This window comes from Microcaecilia unicolor, chromosome 3 (genome assembly GCF_901765095.1).
Source record: "Microcaecilia unicolor chromosome 3, aMicUni1.1, whole genome shotgun sequence".
Taxonomy (NCBI): domain Eukaryota; kingdom Metazoa; phylum Chordata; class Amphibia; order Gymnophiona; family Siphonopidae; genus Microcaecilia; species Microcaecilia unicolor.
The window spans coordinates 463,716,614-463,741,127 of record NC_044033.1 but is presented as its reverse complement, the minus strand read 5'-3'; the positions used below and the strand labels follow the sequence as shown (position 1 = coordinate 463,741,127).

The 24,514-nt window shown below is 45.7% G+C and overlaps 1 protein-coding gene across 2 annotated transcripts in view; it reads right to left on the bottom strand.

Moving 5' to 3' along the window:
- ZNF451 (zinc finger protein 451) overlaps positions 1-24,514 on the bottom strand; it is a 345,089-nt gene that overhangs the window by 136,901 nt on the left and 183,674 nt on the right. For both annotated transcript variants that reach the window (XM_030198989.1, XM_030198990.1), the window contains exon 11: positions 1,864-1,994. In XM_030198989.1, the coding sequence (XP_030054849.1) occupies positions 1,864-1,994 (131 nt within the window). The remainder of the gene's footprint in view (positions 1-1,863; positions 1,995-24,514) is intronic.

The window sequence follows — 24,514 nt, the reverse complement described above, 5'->3', positions numbered from 1 at the left end:
AATGATCATGGGCTAAGAACAGGCGAGGTAGTACTCATCAGCTCCAGGACCCTCATGCAGACCTTTGGGGTAATCTACCAACCTCCAGACCAACCATTAAAATATAACATTATAACAGTCCTCCGTATGTACAGCAAGTCAGAGTTCCCCCCACCCGCAAACCAGTATAACTCAACCTAAGAACAATATGTCTGTCTCATGTAGATTTACAACTCTCCATAATTTAAGTAGGGCTCCAAACAGCGGGACTCCCAGCTCAAAAGTACAGAGTCGCCAAGTCAAACGGTGCTGATCATAATGCTGAGGTTAATAAGGTCAGCTGTTGGCATTCATACTATTACAAAACCAACCAGGACTCCTGAGTCTTCAAGGAGGCTGTGTGGAAGCATTTCGAGAAATAGCTTGTTTCGCTGATGCAATGGGTCTGGATCACTGCGTAGCCTTGCCCAACTTGTGCCACTGAGGTGTTCCCTAGGGGCTGCCCCTATGTGGCGGCAAGGCTGTCACCTCGGCGGGTAGATTCTCCACTTTCATTAGTTGCAATACTCGTCAGGCATCCTCCGGGGTTTGTGCACGCTTAGCGACTCCATTGACTGTAAAGATCAAACTAAATGGGAAGCCCCACTGGTACTTGAGGTTAGACTCCTTCAAAAACTACATAATTCCAATGTTATAGCAAAGATATCTTGAAAAATATTTCGATTTTTAGGGCCATCCACTGACTCGAGGTCTGTGTTCTGCTCAGGTGCAGAATTCTTTCCTTAAGCAGTTATTCAAAAAAACACACCACAATATCCCAGAGTGCGTTATTACAACTAGGACCCAGCACTCTGTGAGCTCTATCAATTTTGATGTCTTGGCCAACAGGCCCATCAGATTCCACAGAATGAAATAAATAGGTAACAATAACACACCTTAGTGCTATCAGCATAGACAGCTTCTTCTGGGATTCCCCTAAACCTGAGGTTACACCTGCAGGATTTGTTTTCCAAGTCCTCCACATGCTCCCATAGCACCTTAGTATCTGTGCCCTGTGAATCCTGGTAGGCTTGAATATCCTCCACCTGTTCTCCACACCGAGCCACCCTCTCCTCCAGTTTCATTTGCTTTGTCTTTAGGGACCTGATCTCTTTCTTAATGCCCTCCAGTGTTTCTTTTAAATCCTGCCTGACCAGTCTAAAATCAGCTTGCAAGTCCTGCATCCATTTTTTCAACTCATGGCTCCTCATCACTCCTACCACATCATCTGATTTAGACCCTGTTTCTTCTTCCACCTCTGATTCAGCCGGCGCCATCTTGGATCCTCCTGCACCAACCAGGAGAGGTTTGCCACCGCTTTTCTCACGCTGTGAGAGGATTGCTTTCCCCTGCTCTTTCGATGTGAAACCATAGCGCTTCCGATCCCTCCTGATGGAAATGTAGCTGTGTAGAGGTGGGTGCGGAGAGGCAAAATTGCTCGATTGGCAGCCCTCATGGCGCATGAACCCCAGGTTGCCATCACTAGTGCTGACATCACTTCCTCCTCAGCAAGACTGTTTGGCTGTACATAAAAACACAGAGGAGGAGATCCCACATGACAGTAAGTAGGAAAGTGCACTTATGCACTATCCTGCTCTTCAAAACTCTGTACATCAATCTAAGCTGAGGAAGCTTCTATGTATGCGCTCTGTCAAATGATGTCACCCATCTGTAAAGATCTGCTATCCTGCTCGTCTTCAGAGAATATTTATGAGACAAACGTCACAGTAAATAAGAACCTTATAGTAACTTATAGTAATTTCAAATATTCTATAATCCATAGAGAGATCATTGTTCAAAGTAATTAAAAATAAATCTATAAATTGTCATTAAGTTTCAACTTACATGCATACAAATTGCAAAGTCGGCAGCATCCTTTCTGTCACTACAGTGTGGATGAAGGAAGAAAGATCCAATATTCACAAGATATTTAAATGCTGGGCAGTTCACTGGAGCCTTCCAATTGGTTTTTCCACCTGCATATTCAATTGGAGAGAAGGAAAAAAAATTAACAATTTTACAAATATATTCTTGCAGGAATCAAAATAATGTGAGGAGTTAAGAGCCATGGTAAAATTATGTATCATACCTGATAATTTTCTTTCCATTAATCATAGCTGATCAATCCATAGACTGGTGGGTTGTGTCCATCTACCAGCAGGTGGAGATAGAGAGCAATCCTTTTGCCTTCCTATATGTGGTCATGTGCTGCCGGAAACTCCTCAGTATGTCGATATCCAAGCTCCATCCGCAGGACTCAGCACTTAGAGAATTACACCCACAAAGGGACACTCTGCCCAGCTCACCACCGCCGAAACGGGGGAGGGGAATTAGCCCAGCTCATCCCCACACAAGTGGGGGAGGGGAATCCGTCCAGCTCATCCCCGCGGAGCGGGGGAGGGACACCACACCCGCCGATGCGGGGGGAATCTGGCTTATCCTGCAACCGCAACCGCGGGAGGAGCTGACTGACCCTAACACCGCCGAAGCGGGAGGGAGCGCCGGCAGAATTTATGTCTCAATCCAGCCCCGTAAAACGGAGGGGAGAGGAATGCAGCAGCTCACTGTAACACAAACTCGTCAACTCCTGAAGAATCCAATTGAAAAAACTTGAACACGAAGTCCTCCTGAACAGGAACTGAAGACTAAACTTGCACCTGAAATGCAACCAGAATATAAACAGTACAGATATCTGGGAGGGGCTATGGATTGATCAGCTATGATTAATGGAAAGAAAATTATCAGGTATGATACATAATTTTACCTTCCATATCATCATGCTGATCAATCCATAGACTGGTGGGATGTACCGAAGCAGTACTCACCCAGGGCAGGACATTGAAATCCCTGACCGCAACACTGAAGCTCCAAACCGGGCCTCCGCCCGAGCAGCCACAGTCAAGCGGTAATGCCTGGAGAAGGTATGGGCCGATGCCCAAGTTGCCGCCTTGCATATCTCTTCCAAGGAGACGGACCCGGCCTCTGCCATCGAGGCTGCCTGAGCTCTAGTGGAGTGAGCCTTCAGCTGAATAGGCGGCACCTTCCCCGCGGCCACATAAGCCGCTGCAATGGCTTCCTTGACCCATCTTGCCACTGTAGACTTAGCAGCCTGCAGACCCTTACGAGGACCTGCAAACAGGACAAACAGATGATCCAATTTCCGGAAATCATTGGTCACTTCCAAGTATCTGATGACTCGTCTCACATCCAGAAATTTGAGAGCAGAGTATTCCTCTGGGTAGTCCTCCCTACGAAAGGAAGGGAGACAGAGCTGCTGATTCACATGGAAGCGAGAAACAATCTTGGGCAGCAAGGAAGGCGTTGTGCGAATAGTCACTCCTGCCTCAGTGAACTGCAGAAAAGGCTCTCGACATGAGAGTGCCTGGAGCTCGGAAACTCTTCTGGCTGAAGTGATAGCCACCAAAAAGACTGCTTTCAACGTCAGGTCTTTCAGAGATGCCCTCCACAAGGGTTCAAAAGGCGGCTTCTGCAAGGCTCTGAGCACCAGGTTGAGATTCCACGCAGGCACCACTGAGTGCAGAGGAGGGTGCAGGTGATTAACTCCCTTGAGAAAGCGTACCACATCTGGCTGCGAAGCCAGGGAAGCACCCTTCAGGCGGCCCCTGAAACAAGCCAGAGCCGCTACCTGGACTTTAAAGGAACTGAGCGACAGGCCTTTCTCCAGACCTTCTTGCAGGAACACCAGCACTGAAGAAATTGGAGCAGTGAAGGGAGAAAGTGAGCCTGCTTCACACCACGCTGCAAAGGTACGCCAAACCCTGGCGTAAGCAGTAGAAGTAGAGCGCTTCCTCGCTCTCAGCATAGTGGCGATGACCTTGTCTGAGAAGCCCTTCTTCCTCAGACGCTGCCGCTCAATAGCCAGGCCGTAAGACCAAAGGGGGAGGGATCCTCCATCACCACAGGACCCTGATGCAACAGGTCCTGCTCCACTGGCAGCCGCAGAGGGTCGTCCACTGAGAGCCTGATCAAGTCCGCATACCAGGGACGTCTGGGCCAGTCCGGACCCACCAGGATTATCCGGCCCGGATGCTTTGCCACCCGGTGTAGTACCCTGCCCAACATGGGCCAGGGCGGGAACACGTAGAGAAGCTCCTGTGTCAGCCACTGTTGGAGAAGAGCATCTACTCCCAGAGATCGAGGGTCCCTTCCTCTGCTGAAAAAGCGCGGCACTTGGCAATTGGCCGATGACGCCATCAGATCTAGGCTCGGCTGGCCCCAGCGCTTCGTGATGTGCAAGAACGCCTGAGCCGATAACTGCCACTCTCCGGGATCCAAGGTATGGCGACTGAGAAAGTCCGCCTTGACATTCATGACTCCGGCAATGTGGGCCGCCGACAGCTGTTCCAGGTTCGCTTCCGCCCACTGGCATAGATTCATGGCTTCCTTGGCTAGAGGGGCGCTCTTGTTACCTCCCTGGCGGTTGACATAGGCCACAGCCGTGGCATTGTCCGACAGGACCCGTACTGGCTTCAACGCCAGTACCGGGAGGAACTCCAAAAGTGCCAACCGAATGGCTCTGAGTTCCAAGAGGTTGATAGACCACTTTGCCTCTGCAGGAGACCAGAGCCCCTGCGCTGTCCTTCCCAAGCAGTGGGCTCCCCAGCCCGTCAAAGAGGCGTCCGTCGTGACGACAATCCACTCCGGTGTCACAAGAGGCATCCCTGCAGACAACTTGTCTGTCTTCAGCCACCAGCTCAGCGCCTTGCGCACTGCTGGGTCCAAGGGAAGGCGCACAGCATAATCCTCCGACACCGGAGTCCAGCGCTGCAGCAGAGAGTGTTGTAGTGGTCTCATATGAGCCCTGGCCCAGGGCACTACTTCCATCGTGGCCGTCATAGAGCCCAACAGCTGCACATAGTCCCAAGCCCGAAGCGGAGAGGCTACTAGGAACTGGTCCACCTGAGCCTGAAGTTTGACAATCCGATTGTCCGGCAGGAACACTCTGCCCACTTGGGTGTCGAATCGAACTACCAGATACTCCAGGGACTGAGTCGGGCGCAGCTGGCTTTTCTCCCAGTTGATGATCCACCCCAGGGAGCTCAAAAGAGCAATCACCCGGTCCACAGCTTTGCCGCACTCTGCATAAGAGGGGGCTCGGATCAACCAGTCGTCCAGATAAGGATGGACTTGTACTCCTTCCTCAGTGAGTAGCTGCAATAAACATTTAAATAAACGTAGAAATAAACGCCCTTAAGGACGTTCAACATTTTTTTTTTTTTTTTAAACGGAGCCAGCAGGAGGGGGGAGAAAAGGAGGGACCTGGCGCCACCAGGTTTGCACTTGCTCAAGAAGAGCCCTCAACCCCAGGTACTCAACAAAACCTAAAAATTAGGCTTGGAGACCTAGCCAGAGCTGCTGCCGTGTGACCACCACCTGCTGAGATAGAGAACATACTGAGGAGTTTCCGGCAGCACATGACCACATATAGGGAGGCAAAAGGATTGCTCTCTATCTCCACCTGCTGGTAGATGGACACAACCCACCAGTCTATGGATTGATCAGCATGATGATATGGAACATGGTTTTAATGAAAAATAAATCACGTACGAACTCCAGACATCAGGACTCAACACAAGCTCATCTGAAATTCCTCACTGCCCGCCCAAACCACACCAGTAAGAAAATTTGCTGTGTGTAATCACACAGATTTTTCTGGGAAATTCTTAACTCCCAGGAATTCAAATTCTGCATTATAGATAAACACGCTAAGAGGAGGCCCCTTTAACTTTAACCCTGCTCTCTGAAGAGCTCTTAGCAGATATAGTGCAAAGAAGTATTAGTGTACCAGGGCAGTAAACATATAAAAATACACGGTAAGGGCTCTCATTATGTTCATAATTTTTAGCCAGGCTCTCCACCTTCAACCTAAAGGATATGCTACTTTTTCTGTAACAGCCACATTACCAAAGGTACCTTTGCATGTAGCTTAGGAAATAAGAACATAAACATTGCCATACTGGGAAAGACCGAAGATCCATCAAGCCCAGTATCCTGTTTCCAACAGTGACCAATCCAGTACCTGGTAAGATCCCCAAAGTGTAAAACAGATATTTATGCTGCATATCCTGGAAATAAGCAGTGGATTTTCTCAAGTCCATCTTAATGATGGCTCATGGACTTTTCTTTTAATTAGCCAAACCTTTTTAAAAACCTGCTAACTACTTTTACCACATTCTCTGGCAATGAGTTTCAGAGTTTAATTACATATCGAGTGAAGAAATAATTTACCCGGTTTGTTTTAAATTTCCTACTTAGTAGCTTTATTGCAGGCCCCCTATTTTTTTTGGAAAAAGTGAAAAAGCGATTCAAATCTACCCGGTTCAATTCTACTCAGTATTTTATAGATCTCTATCATATTTCCCCTCAGCCGTCTCTTCTCCATGCTGAAGAGCCATAGCTGCTTTAACCTTTCCTCATTGGGAAGTCGTCCCATCTCTTTTATCATTTTCACCGCCCTTCTCTGTACCTTTTCTAACTCCATTATGTCTTTGAGATGCAGTGCCCATAATTGCAAGTATTCAAGGTGTGGTCACACCATAGAGAGATACAAAGAGATAACAACATTCTCATTTTTCTTTTACATTCCTTTCCTAATAATTTTTAACATAAGTACATAAGTAATGCCACACTGGGAAAAGACCAAGGGTCCATCGAGCCCAGCATCCTGTCCACGACAGCGGCCAATCCAGGCCAAGGGCACCTGGCAAGCTTCCCAAGTGTACAAACATTCTATACATGTTATTCCTGGAATTGTGGATTTTTCCCAAGTCCATTTAGTAGTGGTTTATGGACTTGTCATTTAGGAAACCGTCTAACTCCTTTTTAAACTCTGCCAAGCTAACCGCCTTCACCACGTTCTCCGGCAACGAATTCCAGAGTTTAATTACGCGTTGGATGAAGAAACATTACCTCCGATTTGTTTTAAATTTACTACACTGTAGTTTCATCGCATGCCCCCTAGTCCTAGTATTTTTGGAAAGCGTGAACAGACGCTCCACATCCACCTGTTCCACTCTACTCATTATTTTATATACCTCTATCATGTCTCCCCTCAGCCGTCTCTTCTCCAAGCTGAAAAGCCCTAGCCTCTTTAGTCTTTCTTCATAGGGAAGTCGTCCCATCCCCGCTATCATTTTAGTCGCCCTTCACTGCACCTTTTCCAATTCTACTATATCTTTCTTGAGATGCGGCAATCAGAACTGAATACAATACTCAAGGTGCGGTAGCACCATTGAGCGATACAACGGGATTATAACATCCTCACACCTGTTTTCCATACCTTTCCTAATAATACCCAACATTCTATTCGCTTTCCTAGCTGCAGCAGTACACTGAGCAGAAGGTTTCAATGTATTATCGACGACGACACCCAGGTCCCTTTCTTGGTCTGTAACTCCTAACGTGGAACCTTGCTTGGCGTAGCTATAATTCGGGTTCTTTTTTCCCACATGCATCACCTTGCACTTGCTCACATTAAATGTCATCTGCCATTTAGCTGCCCAGTCTCCCAGTCTCGTAAAGTCCTTCTGTAATTTTTCACAATCCTGTCGCGAGTTAACGACTTTGAATAACTGTGTCATCAGCAAATTTAATTACCTCGCTAGTTACTCCCATTTCTAAATCATTTATAAATATATTAAAAAGCAGCGGTCCTAGCATTGAACCCTGAGGAACCCCACTAACTACCCTTCTCCATTGTGAATACTGCCCATTTAACCCCACTCTCTGTTTCCTATCCTTCAACTAATTTTTAATCCACAATAAAACATTTCCTCCTATCCCATGACCCTCCAATTTCCTCTGTAGCCTTTCATGAGGTACCTTGTCAAATGCCTTTTGAAAATCCAGATACACATTCTGTTTGCTTTCTTAGCCACTGCTGCAAACTGATCAGAGGGTTTCAACACAGATCTTTGGGAAGAATAATCCAAAATCATAGTTACCTGGAGCATTGTGGGGGCGGAGCAAGATGGCGGCTTTGACAAAGCTCCACGAGTAGCTCCGGAGAAATGAGCGGTTCTACCCTTCTCTTTGAGGGTTTTTTTTCTTATTCTAAACATTTCTTTTTTGAAATTATTATGCCGCATACAAAGAGGAAGGGTTCGATTAGAGCTAAGACCCAACCGACACTAACTTCAACACCGAACCAGCCTACTCTGGAGACTTACCTCGTGCGCTCCTTACATATAGCGGAAGGAGGTCCCGTTGAGTTTTCGGAGCAGGAAGAATCCGAACTCTTGGGACAGGACGTATCGTTGTCCCCTCCTCTGCATTACCCTCCGCCGCAGCCAGCAGAACCAGACAGCGGGGGTGCTCCGAATCCTCGCGAGAACGAAGGAAGAAGCACACGTGTGGGGCCTGCAGTCGGGATCTCTGCTGAGGTCTCTTTTTCATCTGAGACTCCTTATCCAACAATGCAGAACCCAAGTAAGGGTTCCTCTGCGTCGGTCACCTTAGAGGCAATTTGGGAGACACTACAGTCTGTTCAGGCATCGACGGGCAAGATTGAAGGTTTGGTGAGCAATGTTCAGGACTTAACTGTTTCGTTTGTATCGATGAAAAGTGAACTAACTGATAAGATTAGCCATTTAACAGCAGAAAATGCAAAATTGAAAGAAATCTCTGCTAAGTTGATAAAAGATACAAATGCAATAAATAATAAATTGGAGAACTTTGAAAACTATAATAGGAGATTAAATCTCCGTTTACTGAATTTCCCCTATACACCAGTATATTCTCCTTTGGATATATTTAAGAAATATTTGGTGGAAAATTTGAAATTTGCATCTGATAACATACCCCCTGTGAATAAAATTTACTATTTACCTACAAAAAAGAATACCGATATTCAACCACAAGGGGACTTGAATGTGACAGATTTATTAGATTCATCTATTACATCGACAACGGAGAGAAAAACATTATTGGTATCTTTTGTATTCCAACAAGATTTGGATTTGGTGAGAAAGATGGCCTTAAGGAATTTACAGACTCCCTTTTATGGAGGGAAAATCTGGGTATTCCCAGATGTAACAAAACAAACACAGGCCAGAAGAAAGGACTTTCTTGCAATGAGAGCTGATGTTTTGGCATTAGGCGCTGTCTTTAATTTAAACTATCCATGCAAATGTAATATAAAGTATCTGGGTGTTAAATATGTTTTTCTTTTTCCTGAACATTTGAAACAATTTATAGATCAAAAAAAGATAATGTGAAGCCGGTTTATGTCTAGCAGACTGAGTACTTCTAAATGGGTAACTTATAGAATAAGTAAGTATGGAGTATAATTAGCCATGTCTTTCTTTAAATAATGTGTAGGAATCTTATCTTCCAAGTTAATAACGACTCCTCCCCCCTAATATGGTGGTCTAAGTGAAGTCTTTTGATTTACCCTTAAAATATTTTACTTTAAGAATTTCTGACTGTTTTTTTTTCTTATTCAAGTAGTTATTGCTTGTAAAATTTTGAAAAATGATAAATAAAGTTTAAAAAAAAAAAAACAAAATCATAGTTACCTGATACCAGCACCCACCTTTGGGGGTCAGCACCCAAGAAAAAGATCTAGGTGTGTGGCAGTAGCCAAAAAAAGCAAACAGAATACTAGGAATTATTACGAAACGGATGGTAAATAAGACAAAGAATACTATAAGAATACTCAAGAAAAGGAACACATGGAGGAATACCGGATGAAACTGAAAGAAGCCAAGAGAGAGTTATGACTGGCAAAAGCACAAGCGGAAGAACAAATGGCTAGAAATGTAAGGAGGGATGACAAAAATTTCTTCAGGTCTATTAGTGAAAGGAGAATGACTAAAAAGGGAATTGTGAGACTAAAAGATACTGCGAACCGCTATGTGGAAAATGATGCAGAAAAGGCAAATTTGGTAAATAGATACTTTTGTTCTGTTTTCACAGAAGAAAATCCTGGAGAAGGACCGCGATGGACTGGAAATAGTACAAATGAGAATGAAGTGGAGAGAGCACCATTCACGAAAGAAAGTGTGTATCAACAACTTGAAAAGCTAAAGGTGGACAAAGCCATGGGACCGGACGGGATCCACCCCAGGATATTGAGGGAGCTCAGAGAGGTTTTGGTGGGTCCTCTTAAAGATTTGTTTAATATATCCTTGCAGACGGGAAAGGTTCCGAGGGATTGGAGAACGGCAGAGGTGGTCCCTCTTCACAAAAGTGGTAATAGGGAAGAGGCAGGAAACTACAGGAAATCACTTCGGTTATTGGAAAAGTAATGGAAGCCATGCTGAAGGAAAGGATAGTGAATTTCCTGGATGCCAATAAGTTGCAAGATCTGAGACAACATGGTTTTACCAAAGGGAAATCGTGCCAAACGAATCTCACTGAGTTCTTTGATTGGGTGACAGGAGAACTGAATCAAGGACGAGCTATGGACTTTAATCTACTTAGATTTCAGCAAAGCTTTTGACAAGGTTCCCCACAGGAGGCTCTTAAATAAACTGGATGGGCTGAAGATAGGACCTGAAGTGGTGAACTGGATTAGGAACTGGTTGACGGACAGACGCCAGAGGGTGGTGGTGAATGGAATTCGCTCGGAGGGAAAGGTGAGTAGTGGAGTGCCTCAGGGATCGGTGCTGGGGCCGATTCTGTTCAATATATTTGTGAGTGACATTGCCGAAGGGTTAGAAGGTAAAGTTTGCCTATTTGCGGATGATACTAAGATCTGTAACAGAGTGGACACCCGGGAGGGAGTGGAAAACATGAAAAAGGATCTGAGGAAGCTAGAAGAATGGTCTAAGGTTTGGCAATTAAAATTCAATGCGAAGAAATGCAAAGTGATACACTTAGGGAATAGAAATCCACGGGAGACATATGTGTTAGGCGGGGAGAGTCTGATAGGTACGGGAGGAGAGAGGGATCTTGGGGTGATAGTATCTGAGGATTTGAAGGCGACGAAACAGTGTGACAAGGCAGTGGCCGAAGCTAGAAGGTTGTTAGGCTGTATAGAGAGAGGTGTGACCAGCAGAAGAAAGGGGGTGTTGATTCCCCTGTATAAGTCGTTGGTGAGGCCCCACCTGGAGTATTGTGTTCAGTTTTGGAGGCCGTATCTTGTTAAGGATGTAAAAAGAATTGAAGCGGTGCAAAGAAAAGCTACGAGAATGGTATGGGATTTGCGTTACAAGACGTATGAGGAGAGACTTGTTGAACTCAACATGTATACTCTGGAGGAAAGGAGAAACAGTGGTGATATGATACAGATGTTCAAATACTTGAAAGGTATTAATCCGCAAACGAACCTTTTCCGGAGATGGGAAGATGGTAGAACGAGAGGACATGAAATGAGATTGAAGGGGGGCGGACTCAAGAAAAATGTCAGGAAGTATTTTTTCACGGAGAGAGTAGTGGATGCTTGGAATACCCTCCTGTGGGAGGTGGTGGAAATGAAAATGATAACGGAATTCAAACATGCGTGGACTAAGCATAAAGGAATCCTGTGCCGAAGGAATGGATCCTCAGGAGCTTAGTCAAGATCGGGACGCTGGGCTAGTGGTAGGGAGGCGGGGATAGTGCTGGGAAGACTTATACAGTCTGTGCCAGAGCCGGTGGTGAGAAGCGGGACTGGTGGTTGGGAGGCGGGGATAGTGCTGGGCAGACTTATACGGTCTGTGCCAGAACCGGTGGTTGGGAGGAGGGGATAGTGCTGGGCAGACTTATACGGTCTGTGCCCTGAAGAGCACAGGTACAAATCAAAGTAGGGTATACACAAAAAGTAGGAGTTATCTTGTTGGGCAGACTGGATGGACCGTGCAGGTCTTTTTCTGCCATCATCTACTATGTTACTATGTTATAATGCCTCTGTATTGCTACATGGTGCAACCTCACCTTGAGTATTGCGTTCAATTGTGGTTAACATATCTTAAAAAAAAAAAAGAGGACTTAGAAAAAGCTCAAAAAGAGTGATGAAAATGGTAAAGGGGATGGAAATCCTCTCTCATATGAGGAAAGGCTAAAGAGCTTAGGGCTCTTCAGCTTGGAAGAGAGATGGCTGATGAGAGATATGATTGAAGTCTACAAAATCCTGAGTAGTGTAGAATGAGTAGAAGTGAATCTACTGAAAAAGTACAAAGACTAGGGGACACTCAATAAAATTACATGGAAATATTTTAAAACAAATAGGAGGAAACGTTTTTTCACTCAATGAATAGTTAAGCTCTGGAACTCGTTGCCGGAGGATGTGGAAACAGCAGTTAGTATATCTGGGTTTAAAAAAGGTTTGGAGAGGTTCCTGAAGGAAAAGTCCATAGTCTGCTACCGAAACAGACATTGCTTACCCTGGGATTGGTAACATGGAATGTTGCTATTATTTGGATTGCTGCCAGGTACTTGTAACCTGGATTGGCCACTGTTGGAAGCAGGATACTGGTCTAGATGGACCACTGGTCTGACCCAGTATGGCTATTCTTATGTTCCTGTAGTGTTTCAGAGTCTAGTTTAGTATTTTAGGCTCCATTTTATAGCTTGACATAACATTAGTTTAGATCATAGATATCAGTTGAGAGAAGCCTCTGTTTATTGTAAAATTCCTTCCCTTCCACCCACCCCAAGGCTTATCTTTGAATTATAGACTCTCCAGCCAATTATGAGGTAGACATTGTAGATTGATGTAGAGTATATATATATATATATATATTTTTTTTTTTTTTTTGGGGGGGGGGGGGGGGGGGGGGGGTGCGGGTGCTACAAGTGCTGTGCCTGATTTATTTACTTGAGGAACAGGTTTATTTAATTCTAATTTTGAGCCTACAAATAGGTGGGAAAATGTGGGATACAAATGTAACAAATAAATAAATATTGCTGGAAAAATTCTTTGCTTTATTTTTTTTTTCTTATCCTAGTAGAGAGGAATTGGTTTAATTTTCACTTAAGAAGCTTTACTTGTTTGCTCCAGGATTTCTTTTTTTATCTCCAGTTCAAAAGGATAGATGACCAAAATGGGAAAATTAGGTTCTTACCTTGGTAATTTTCTTTCCTTTAGTCATAGCAGATGAAGCCATTACGTATGGGTTGTGTCCATCAACCAGCAGGGGGAGATAGAGAGCACTCAACTTTTCACAGTGCCTCATGGCCAGCCAGCTCCACTGCCTCTTCAGTATTTGAAGCTTCCAAAGCAGTATGGCAAACCGCAATGGGAATAACATGAACTTTCCTCACAGAGAACGATGGCCCCTTAACAAGGGCATGAACTCAAAAGGAGGGAATGAACACATCCTCCTGGAGGGATTAAACTCGTCCTCCCAAAACATAAACTCCCAAAACATAAACTCATCCTACTATAAGTGAACATGAATCCTGAAGACTGTTTTCCAACTTTCTCCCAAGGAAGGAACTTCAGGAAACAAGAACAGAACCTGAAACAGATTCACAGCATACAGACAATCATACAGGGAGGGCTCATGGCTTCATCTGCTATGACTAAAGGAAAGAAAATTACCAAGGTAAGAACCTCATTTTCCCTTCCTTGTCATCAAGCAGATGAAGCCATTATGTATGGGATGTAACAAAGCAATCCCTATATAGGGTGGGAACAGGTCACACCATGTGCTAGCACTTGTGCTCCAAAATGCGCATCCCTCCTAGCAGCCACATCCAGCCTGTAATGTCGGGCAAAAGAGAGCTTAGAAGCCCATGTTGCTGCACTGCATATCTCTTGACGAGAGAATGCTCCAGTTTCAGCCCAAGAGGAAGAAATCGCTCTGGTAGAATGCGCCTTAAAGGCTACAGGCGGAGACTGGCCGGCAAGCAGATAAACTGAAAAGATAGTTTCTTTGAGCCAGCGGGCAATAGTGGCTTTAGACGCTGGAGACCCTCTGCGAGGACCTGATAGCAAAACAAACAGATGATCATAGATCCTGAAAGAGATAGTAACTCGCAGATACTACAGCAGAGTCCTGCGCACATCCAACAGGTGCAACTGCCCAAAAGATTCTGGAAACTCCTCCTTATCAAAGGAGGGCAAGAAAATAGGCTGGTTTAGGTGAAACGCTGAAACCACCTTAGGCATGAAGGAAGATGTCAGCTATCGTTGTCTAGGGTGGTCCCGGGGTCCACTTCACAGAGGCAGTGGGTTCCCAAAGAATACGCAATCCACATGGATTTGGATATAAATATGTATTGGCTCACAGCACTTAGTACAGGACAAAGGGTACAAGCTGTCTCGGGTGTGTGTTTAGAGGGAGGGAGGGAGAAAGAAGTAGTGCACGCAGAGCCCGGTGTGCTCTGCTTACAGGGAGAGAGGGCAGAGATGCCCCGGACAGAGAGCAGTGCCCTGGACAGAGAAAGGGGGGGGGGGGGCAGTAGACCCCAAGCTGAGCTCTGGACTCTGCTGCACAGAGAAAGACAGAGAGAGCCCTAGTGCCCTGGACACAGAGACGTGCCCGGGACAGAGAGAGAGCCGTGCCCTGCATTTATACCTCAAAAACAGAAAGCGATCAAAACTTATCTTTCTTCCCAGTTATTTCCTTTACAGAACTCCAGATTACTTTCTGAAGTCAGGAAAGATGACAACTTTCACAGGTTGTCCTGTTTGAAATCCCTAGTGATGGAGCCTCTATGTCTGGCTTTGGTTGCTCCGAAGCCCTGCTCCTAGGTGGAACAAAAGGTATGTTAATCAGGAATAAATGAGAAACCAAAGGGCTATCAGGCCTCTCTGAGCACCATTTGGTCCATTTCATCCTCAATGGTTCCTGAAGGGGAGGGGGAGAGTTTATCAGAGGTCAGAAGCTGGTTTAATATTATGTCAAGCTGATTTCATATTAATATAAGTATGTCCAGCAATAATTTTGACCTCCTGCAATCCTGACATCTCCACACCTCTTTTTTTCTTTCTTTTTTTTTTTTTCCCCAGGGAGGCAAGATGGAAGCAAACCTGGGTACCTGATCTGTCACTGTAGTGACAGACTATTCCTGTTCTCATACTTCCTACTACTACTATTACTACTATTTAGCATTTCTATAGCGCTAAAAGGCATACGCAGCGCTGCACAAACATAGAAGACAGTCCCTGCTCAAAGAGCTTACAATCTAATACACAAAAAATAAATAAAGTAAGCAAATCAATTAATGTGAAAGGGAAGGAAGAGAGGAGGGTAGGTGGAGGTGAGTGGTTACAAGTGGTTACGAGTCAAAAGCAATGTTAAAGAGGTGGGCTTTCAGTCTAGATTTAAAGGTGGCCAAGGATGGGGCAAGATGTAGGGCCTCAGGAAGTTTATTCCAGGCGTAGGGTGCAGCGAGACAGAAGGCGCAAAGTCTGGAGTTGGCAGTAGTGGAGAAGGGAACAGATAAGAAGGATTTATCCATGGAGCGAAGTGCACGGGAAGGGGTGTAGGGAAGGACGAGTGTGGAGAGATACTGGGGAGCAGCACAGTGAGTACATTTATAGGTTAGTAGAAGAAGTTTGAACAGGACCTCACGCGTCACCTAGATAGGATTTTATATAGTGCTGGGGAGGAGACGGCTGTCTTGGTACATGTGGGTACTAATGACATAGGAAAATGTGGGAGAGAGGTTCTGGAAGCAAAATTTAGGCTCTTAGGTAGAAAGCTGAAATCCAGATCCTCCAGGGTAGCATTTTCTGAAATGCTACCTGTGCCACGCGCAGGGCCCAAGAGACAGGCAGAGCTCCAGAGTCTCAATGCGTGGATGAGACGATGGTGCAGGGAGGAGGGCTTTAGATTTGTTAGGAACTGGGCAACATTCTGGGGAAGGGGGAGCCTATTCCGAAAGGATGGGCTCCATCTTAACCAGAGTGGGACCAGGCTGCTGGCATCGGCGTTTAAGAAGGAGATAGAGCAGCTTTTAAACTAGAAATGGTGGGAAGGCCGACAGTCGCTCAAAAGAGCATGGTTCGGGATAAGGTATCTTTCAAAGATATCACCATAACAGGGAAGATAGAGTATCCTGATAGTGAGGTTGCAAAAGAGATTGTAGTAGATCGGGTATCTTTAAATAACAATAAAAATCAGACAAAAGATTGCCAATTAATACTGTCAAGTACTAAGCATGATGTACTTAGGAACAACAAACATAGTCTGAAATGTCTATATGCGAATGCCAGGAGCCTAAGAAATAAGATGGGGGAGTTGGAATATATTGCACCTAAATGAAAAATTAGATATAATAGGCATCTCTGAGACCTGGTGGAAGGAGGATAACCAGTGGGACACTGTCATACCGGGGTACAAATTATATCGTAGTGATAGGGTGAATCGGATTGGTGGAGGGGTAGCATTGTATATTAACGAGAGCCTTGAATCAAATAGATTGAAAATTCTGCAGGAAACAAAACACTCCTTGGAATCACTGTGGATTGAAATTCCATGTGCAAAGGGGGAAAAGGATAGTGATAGGAGTGTACTACCGTCCGCCTGGCCAGGACGAACAGACGGATGCGGAAATGTTAAAGGAAATCAGGGACGCAAACAAACTGGGCAACACAATAATAATGGGGGATTTCAATTACCCGCATATAGACTGGGTTAATGTAACATCTGTACACGCAAGGGACATAAGATTTCTTGATGAATCAAGGACAGCTTCATGGAACAGCTAGTTCAGGAGCCGACAAGAGAAGGAAAAATACTAGACTTAGTCCTTAGTGGTGCTCATGATCTAGTGCAGGGGGTAACGATACGAGGGCCGCTTGATAACAGTGATCATAATATGATCGGTTTTGCTATTGGCATTGAAGGAAGTGAAACTAGGAAATCAAGTACGCTAGCGTTTAACTATAGAAAAGGTGATTACGACAAAATGAGAAAAATGGTGAAAAAAAAGACTAAAAGGAGCAGCTCGCAGAGTAAAAAAACTTGCATCAGGCGTGGATGCTGTTTAAAAACACCATCCTGGAGGTTCAGGGACAATATATTCCACGTATTAGAAAAAAGGGAAAAAAGACTAAACGTCAGCCGGCGTGGCTAAACAGTAAGATAAAGGAAATCATTAGAGCCAAAAAACAATCCTTCAGAAAGTGGAGAAGAGAACCAACTGAAAGTAACAGGATAGATCATAAGGAATGCCAAGCCAAATGCAAAGCGGAGATAAGGAGGGCAAAAAAGGACTTTGAGAAGAATTAGCGTTGGAAGCAAAATACATAGTAAAAATTTTTTTAGATACATTAAAAGCAGGAAACGGCCAAAGAGTCGGTTGGGCCGCTGGACGAAAATGGTGTTAAAGGGGCGATTCAAGGAGGACAAAGCCGTAGCGGAGAAATTAAATGGAATTCTTTGCTTCGGTCTTCACCGAGGAGGATTTGGGGGGGGACACCGGTGCCGGAAAGAATATTTGAAGCGGGGGAGTCGGAGAAACTAAACAAATTCTCTGTAACCTTGGAGGATGTAATGGGTCAGTTCAGCAAGCTGAAGAGTAGTAAATCACGGGACCTGATGGTTTCATCCCAGAGTATTAATAGAACTAAAAAATGAACTTGCGGAGCTACTGTTAGAAATATGCAATCTGTCCCTAAAATCGAGTGTAGTACCGGAAGACTGGAGGGTAGCCAATGTTACTCCGATTTTAAGAAGAGTTCCAGAGGAGATCCGGGAAAATTATAGACCGGTGAGTCTGACGTCGGTGCCGGGCAAGATGGTGGAGGCTATTATTAAGAATAAAATTGCAGAGCATATACAAAACATGGACCTGATGAGACAAAGTCAGCACGGATTTAGTGAAGGGAAGTCTTGCCTCACCAATCTAATGCATTTTTTTTGAGGGGGTAAGCCAAACATGTGGACAATGGGGAGCCGGTTGATATTGTATATCTGGATTTTCAGAAAGGCGTTTGACAAAGTGCCGCACGAAAGACTCCTGAAGAAATTGCAGAGTCATGGAATCGGAGGTAGGGTATTATTATGGATTAAGAACTGGTTGAAAGATAGGAAGCAGAGAGTAGGATTGCGTGGCCAGTATTCTCAGTGGAGGAGGGTAGTTAGTGGGTCCCGCAGGGGTCTGTGCTGGGTCCGTTGCTTTTTAATGTATTTATAAATGACCTAGAGCTGGGAATAACTAGTGAGGTAATTAAATTCGCCGATGACACAAAATTAGTCAGGGTCGTCAAGTCGCAGGAGGAATGTGAACGATTACAGGAGGACCTTGCGAGACTGGGAGAATGGGCGTGCAAGTGGCAGATGAAGTTCAATGTTGACAAGTGCACAGTGATGCATGTGGGTAAGAGGAACCCGAATTATAGCTACGTCTTGCAAGGTTCCGCGTTAGGAGTTACGGATCAAGAAAGGGATCTGGGTGTCGTCGTCGATGATACGCTGAAACCTTCTGCTCAGGTGTGCTGCTGCGGCTAGGAAAGCGAATAGAATGTTGGGTGTTATTAGGAAGGGTATGGAGTCCAGGTGTGCGGATGTTATAATGCCGTTGTATCGCTCCATGGTGCGACCGCACCTGGAGTATTGTGTTCAGTACTGGTCTCCGTATCTCAAAAAGATATAGTAGAATTGGAAAAGGTACAGCGAAGGGCGACGAAAATGATAGTGGGGATGGGACGACTTTCCTATGAAGAGAGGCTGAGAAGGCTAGGGCTTTTCAGCTTGGAGAAGAGACGGCTGAGGGGAGATATGATAGAAGTGTATAAAATAATGAGTGGGAATGGATCGGGTGGATGTGAAGCGACTGTTCACGCTATCCAAAAATACTAGGACTAGAGGGCATGAGTTGAAGCTACAGTGTGGTAAATTTAAAACGAATCGGAGAAAATTTTTCTTCACCCAACGTGTAATTAGACTCTGGAATTCGTTGCCGGAGAACGTGGTACGGGCGGTTAGCTTGACGGAGTTTAAAAAGGGGTTAGATAGATTCCTAAAGGCCAAGTCCATAGACCGCTATTAAATGGACTTGGAAAAATTCCGCATTTTTAGGTATAACTTGTCTGGAATGTTTTTACGTTTGGGGAGCGTGCCAGGTGCCCTTGACCTGGATTGGCCACTGTCGGTGACAGGATGCTGGGCTAGATGGACCTTTGGTCTTTCCCAGTATGGCACTACTTATGTACTTATGTAGGATGCGAAAACGGATAGGGAGCCAGTGAAGGGTCTTGAGGAGAGGGGTAGTATGAGTAAAGCGACCCTGGAGGAAGATGAGACGGGCAGCAGAGTTTTGAACCGACTGGAGATGGGAGAGGTGACTAAGTGGGAGGCCAGCAAGAAGCAGATTGCAGTAGTCTAAACGAGAGGTGACAAGGGTGTGGATGAGGGTTTTGGTAGAGTGCTCGGAAAGAAAGGGGCGGATTTTACGGATGTTGTAAAGAAAGAAACGACAGGTCTTGGCAATCTGCTGGATATGAGCAGAAAAGGAGAGAGAAGAGTCAAAGATGACCCCAAGGTTTCGAGCTGAGAAGACAGGGAGAATGAGAGAGCCATCAACAGAAATAGAAAACGGGGGGCGCGGGGAGGTGGGTTTGGGGGGGAAATGAGAAGCTCGGTTTTGGTCATATTTAATTTCAGGTGGCGTTGAGACATCCAGACAGCAATGTCAGACAAGCACGCTGAAACTTTGGTTTGGATGCAAGGTGAGATATCAGGGGTAGAAAGGTAGATTTGGGAGTCATCAGCATAGAGATGGTAGGAAAAGCCATGGGATGAGATTAATGAACCAAGGGAAGAAGTGTAGATAGAAAAGAGGAGGGGACCAAGAACAGAACCCTGAGGTACGCCGACAGGCAGAGGGATAGAAGTAGAAGAGGATCCACCAGAGTGAACACTAAAGGTGCGGAGGGAGAGATAGGAAGAGAACCAGGAAAGGACAGAGCCCTGGAATCCAAGTGAGGACAGGGTATCGAGAAGTATGCTGTGATCGACAGTGTCAAAAGCAGCGGAAAGATCAAGAAGAATGAGGATGGAATATTGACCTCTGGATTTAGACAGTAATAGGTCATTGGAGACTTTAGTAAGCGCAGTTTCGGTTGAGTGGAGAGGGTGAAAACCAGATTGTAGTGGGTCAAGAATAGCATGTGAGGAGAGAAAATCAAGGCAGCGGCGGTGAACAGCACGCTCAAGTAATTTGTTCCTGCTCATTCATATCTCCACAGTAGTGAGATGTTTAAATCCCAATATGAGTCCAAACCTCGTGTCTTAGGTTGGGCAGTCCTTAATATGCCACCTTACCTGTCTTAGAGCAGAATGGACAGTGCATAAGGGATGCAGGCATTTGGGAGGTTAAGGCCTACTGGTACCAGGATGCCCGGTATACAAAGCTCAAATTAACCTGCCAGACTACAGTGGCTCCAAAGTAGATGATGGGACTGTTAAAAAAAAAAAAGCCATATTACCATGCCAGATTAAAATGTAAATGCTGGGAAGAAAGTAGTTTAAAAAAAAAAAAGGTGTGTGTGTGTGTAGCTGCCTTATAGGGGTGAGGGTATTTTATAGGTTAAACTTTGCACAGAGTTGTACATATGTCTACGTTTACAATACATGAAAATCATAACAATGCATAGCAATACTTGTACACTAGTTAAAATAATGATAGGGTGAATTAAGACATTAAAGACATGATCAGCAGTAGGTGAATATCCAAAGAATAGTTCCCATACTGAAACATGGGAGTCTTGTACCAAATTTTGAACAGTTTGTCTAATTTCTCCATTCTCATAAGTGATGGAATGATTCACTTCTGTGGAGGTTGTTTTCAAATGGTCCATATAGGCATGGAGTTCAGTAAAGTTCAGTATTTTGTGTAAAGTCTCTTCTCCCATGCCCACAGGGAGTGGATGTACAGCCTATGGAATAAAATCTGGAATGTCAATAGAGTAATTGGTAACCAGAGGTGCAGAATATGTTGTCCCATTAATGGTGATGGACACCAGCAGTGTATGACTGCACCAAGTATTGTTCTGTAAATAGTTCGAACTGTACAGCACAGTGATCTTAGGGAGGCGGATGTCATGTACTTGGGGAGCAATAGAAAAGGAAATATTTTGAGGAAAGAACAGATTAAAACAAAAGTATCCAGCTCCAAGGTAGTACACTCTATGTGAGACAGTGGGTGAATATAAAAGTTCAGCAGCCAGAGTACAGGAGGATGAATTGTTCCAGCAGGAGCTGTCACTCTCTTTAAACTGATGGGGTTCACACTGGAAATGAAAGGGTGTCCGCTGGCACAGGCAATGATCTCCAGTCATTGTCCAGGGGCTGCACCCATGCGAGATGGTCCAGAGGATACATTATCACATTATTAACTTGCACACCAATATTAACAACCGGGTAAATAACTGTATGTTGTCCTGACCATGGGACCAAAGTACAGATAGAGCATCCATGTTGTGAACAGATTGGAACACTAACCGTCCACCAATCAAGGTGAGCTATAGCAAATTCTGGTAATTTGGTGCTAGCCATCTGAACAAGAGATGGTGGCCAGTGGCCTAACTTAGATGTGATTAGAATTTCCTTTAAGATAGTAATAAGCTCAATCTGTATTTGATCACAGGCCATAGCCCATGAAATATTCTTTCCCAACCTGTGTTCTTCAAGTGCTAGAGTCACAATTTTCTGTTCTATAATGGGTGATATAAGAGCAAAAGTATCTACAATTACATTAGATAGTTTAGCTGAAGCCTCATTAATATGTTGTGATGTAAACCCTTCAGAAGCATGTTGGGCTGTGGATCCCACCTTATTTCGGAGCACTTCCATATCAATTGTATTAAGGGCTCCCAGTACAGTTCCTGTGCTTCCTAAAATGGTGTCTAATAATTCCCGCTTGTATCTAGAGGGTTTAGTTGGGGGTGTGGCTGACTGCATATCCAACCATGTATTAAGCATATGTATGTGGTTGGCAACAAATTGAGAGCAGTTTGGATATTTGGTAGTGACTAGAAATACTTTAGGATACAGATGCCAAGTAAGAAAGTGGTATTCTACATCATATAAAACATCATGGGGTGCATCGTATTTAATCTGAAATGGTTTCCCCTACTGGAACAAATTAATATCTGAGAGGTACAGAATAGGAGGAACTGGAGTGGTAGGGGAGGTGGGAGGAAGAGTGGTAGGTAAAGAAAGTACATCAAAAAGGAAAGAACCGTGACCCCGGACTCTGAGAATTGCAGAAATGGGTCTCTACAGGACAGTGCCTGGAGCTCTGACACCCGTCTCGCCGAAGTAATAGCCACAAGAAATACGGCCTTTAGTGTCAAATCTTTCTCCGATACTCGAAGCGGCTCAAAAGGAGAAGCCTGCAGGGCCTTCAAAACTAGCCCCAGGTTCCAAGCTGGACAGGGTGCTCGCACGGAAGGCCGGAGCCGAAGCACCCCACTAAGAAACCGTGCCACATCTGGATGAGCAACTAAAGACACGCCTTCAACCTTACCACGAAGGGAGGCCAACGCTGCCACTTGCACCCGCAGGGAATTATAGGCCAAGCCTATGTGTACACCATCTTGCAAAAAGTCCAGAATCAGCGAGACAGAAGCCCGCATGGGTGTGATCGCTTTTGAAGCACACCAAGACTCAAACTGGCGCCAAATCCTGGCATAAGCCACGGAAGTGGAATGCTTGCGGGCCTGCAGGAGAGTGGAAATGACTGTTTGAATAGCCTTTGTCCCTCAATTGCGCCCTCTCAATCGCCATGCCATAAGACCAAAGCGGCAGGCGTCCTCCATGGCTACCGGGCCCTGTGACAACAGGTTCGGTACCAGAGGTAAAGGAAGGGAAGCCTCTACTATCATCTGTCGGAGGTCCGCATACCAAGGGCTCCTAGACCAATCCAGAGCGATGAGGACCACTTCTCCTGGGTGCAGCCGAATCCGCAGGAGCACGCGCCCTATCAAGGGCCACGGAGGGAACACATATAGTAGGCCTGGAGGCCAGGGCTGAGTCAAGGCATCCAACCCTGCCGAGCGAGGATCTCTCCGTCTGCTGAAGAAGCACGGGACTTTGGCATTTGAACTTGTCGCCATAAGATCCATCACGGGCTTGCCCCATTTGGCACATATCTGCAGGAATACTTCGTCTGCTAGTTCCCATTCTGCTGGATCGATCTGATGCCTGCTTAGATAATCGGCTTGTACATTGCTCTGACCTACAATGTGAGCTGCTGACAGAAACTGAAGATGCAGCTTGGCCCAGTGGCAAATCTGTTCGGCCTGCGCGGTCAGTGATCTGCACTGAGTGCCGCCTTGTCGATTTATGTAGGCCACTGCTGTCATGTTGTCCGACATCACTCTGACAGCCAATCCTTCCAGGGTCACTTTAAAGGCCAGAAGCGCCTGAAACACCGCTTTCAACTCCAGGCGGTTGATGGACCATTCCGACTGTCACTACTAGACTACTGTCACTACTAGACACCAATCAGGGAGCGCCAGCGGCATTCCTCGCCGCAGCATGCTGTCTGAGAGCCACCACTCCATGCTGAGTTGGGCTGCAGGGAGCCAAGAAAGTCTGCATTGATAATCCTGAGAAACTGGAGACCATCTTTGAAGTAGGTAATACTATAGAGGTCTCAGGTGCGCTCTCGCCCAGGGCACCACTTCCAATGTGGCTGTCATCGATCCAGCACTGGACAATGTCCCAAGCGCGCGGGCGGGCATCCTCAGGAAAGCAGGACCTGATTCTGAAGCTTGCACCGCCTTAGCTCGGGTAGGTATACATAGCCTGAGTCTGTGTCGAACCTGGCTCCCAAATATTCTAGAGATTGCAAGGGGGTCAGGTGACTTTTGGCCATATTGACGACCCAGCCTAGAAATTGAAGTACTGAGACCACTCGGGCTGTAGCTTGATAGCTCGCTGTACAGAGTCTGCTCTGATGAGCCAGTCGTCTAGGTACGGTGAACCCTGATACCTTCGGCCTGAGCAAGCAGCTACTACCACCATTACCTTCGAAATGTTTGGGGAGCCAAAAGGCAAGGCCCGGAACTGGAAATGTTTCCCAACACCGCAAACTCAGAAACTTCTGGTGCGGGGCCAAATTGGTATGTGCAAGTAAGCTTCTTTCAGGTCTAGAGATGTGAGAAACTCTCCTGGCTGTACCGCAGCAATGACGGAGTGCAGGGTTTCCCATGTGGAAATGCCCGCACTCTCAGGGACTTGTTTAATTCTTTTAAGTCCAGAATAGGGCGAAAAGACCACCTTTTCGCGGCACCACAAAGTACATGGAGTATCGGCTGTAGTCGTGTTCGGTGGGAGGTACCGGGGACACGGCCCCTAAACTGAATCAGACCTTGCAAAGTCTCCTCTAACCGCCGCCCGTTTGGTGGCAGAAACCGCATCGGGACTCCACAAACAACCGTCTCTTACTGGGCGTTGAATTCTATTCTGTAGTCATCTCTGATCAGGTCCAGAACCCACTGATTCTGAAGAAATATTGGCCCACATCCTCGGCAAAGATGGGAAAGACGTCCTCCGATGACAGGAAGCGAGGAGGGGGCCGGCGCACCATCATTGAGAGGGTCGCCCCTGAACTCCAGGCCTAGAGCCTGTGGCTGCGGAATGCTTGTCCG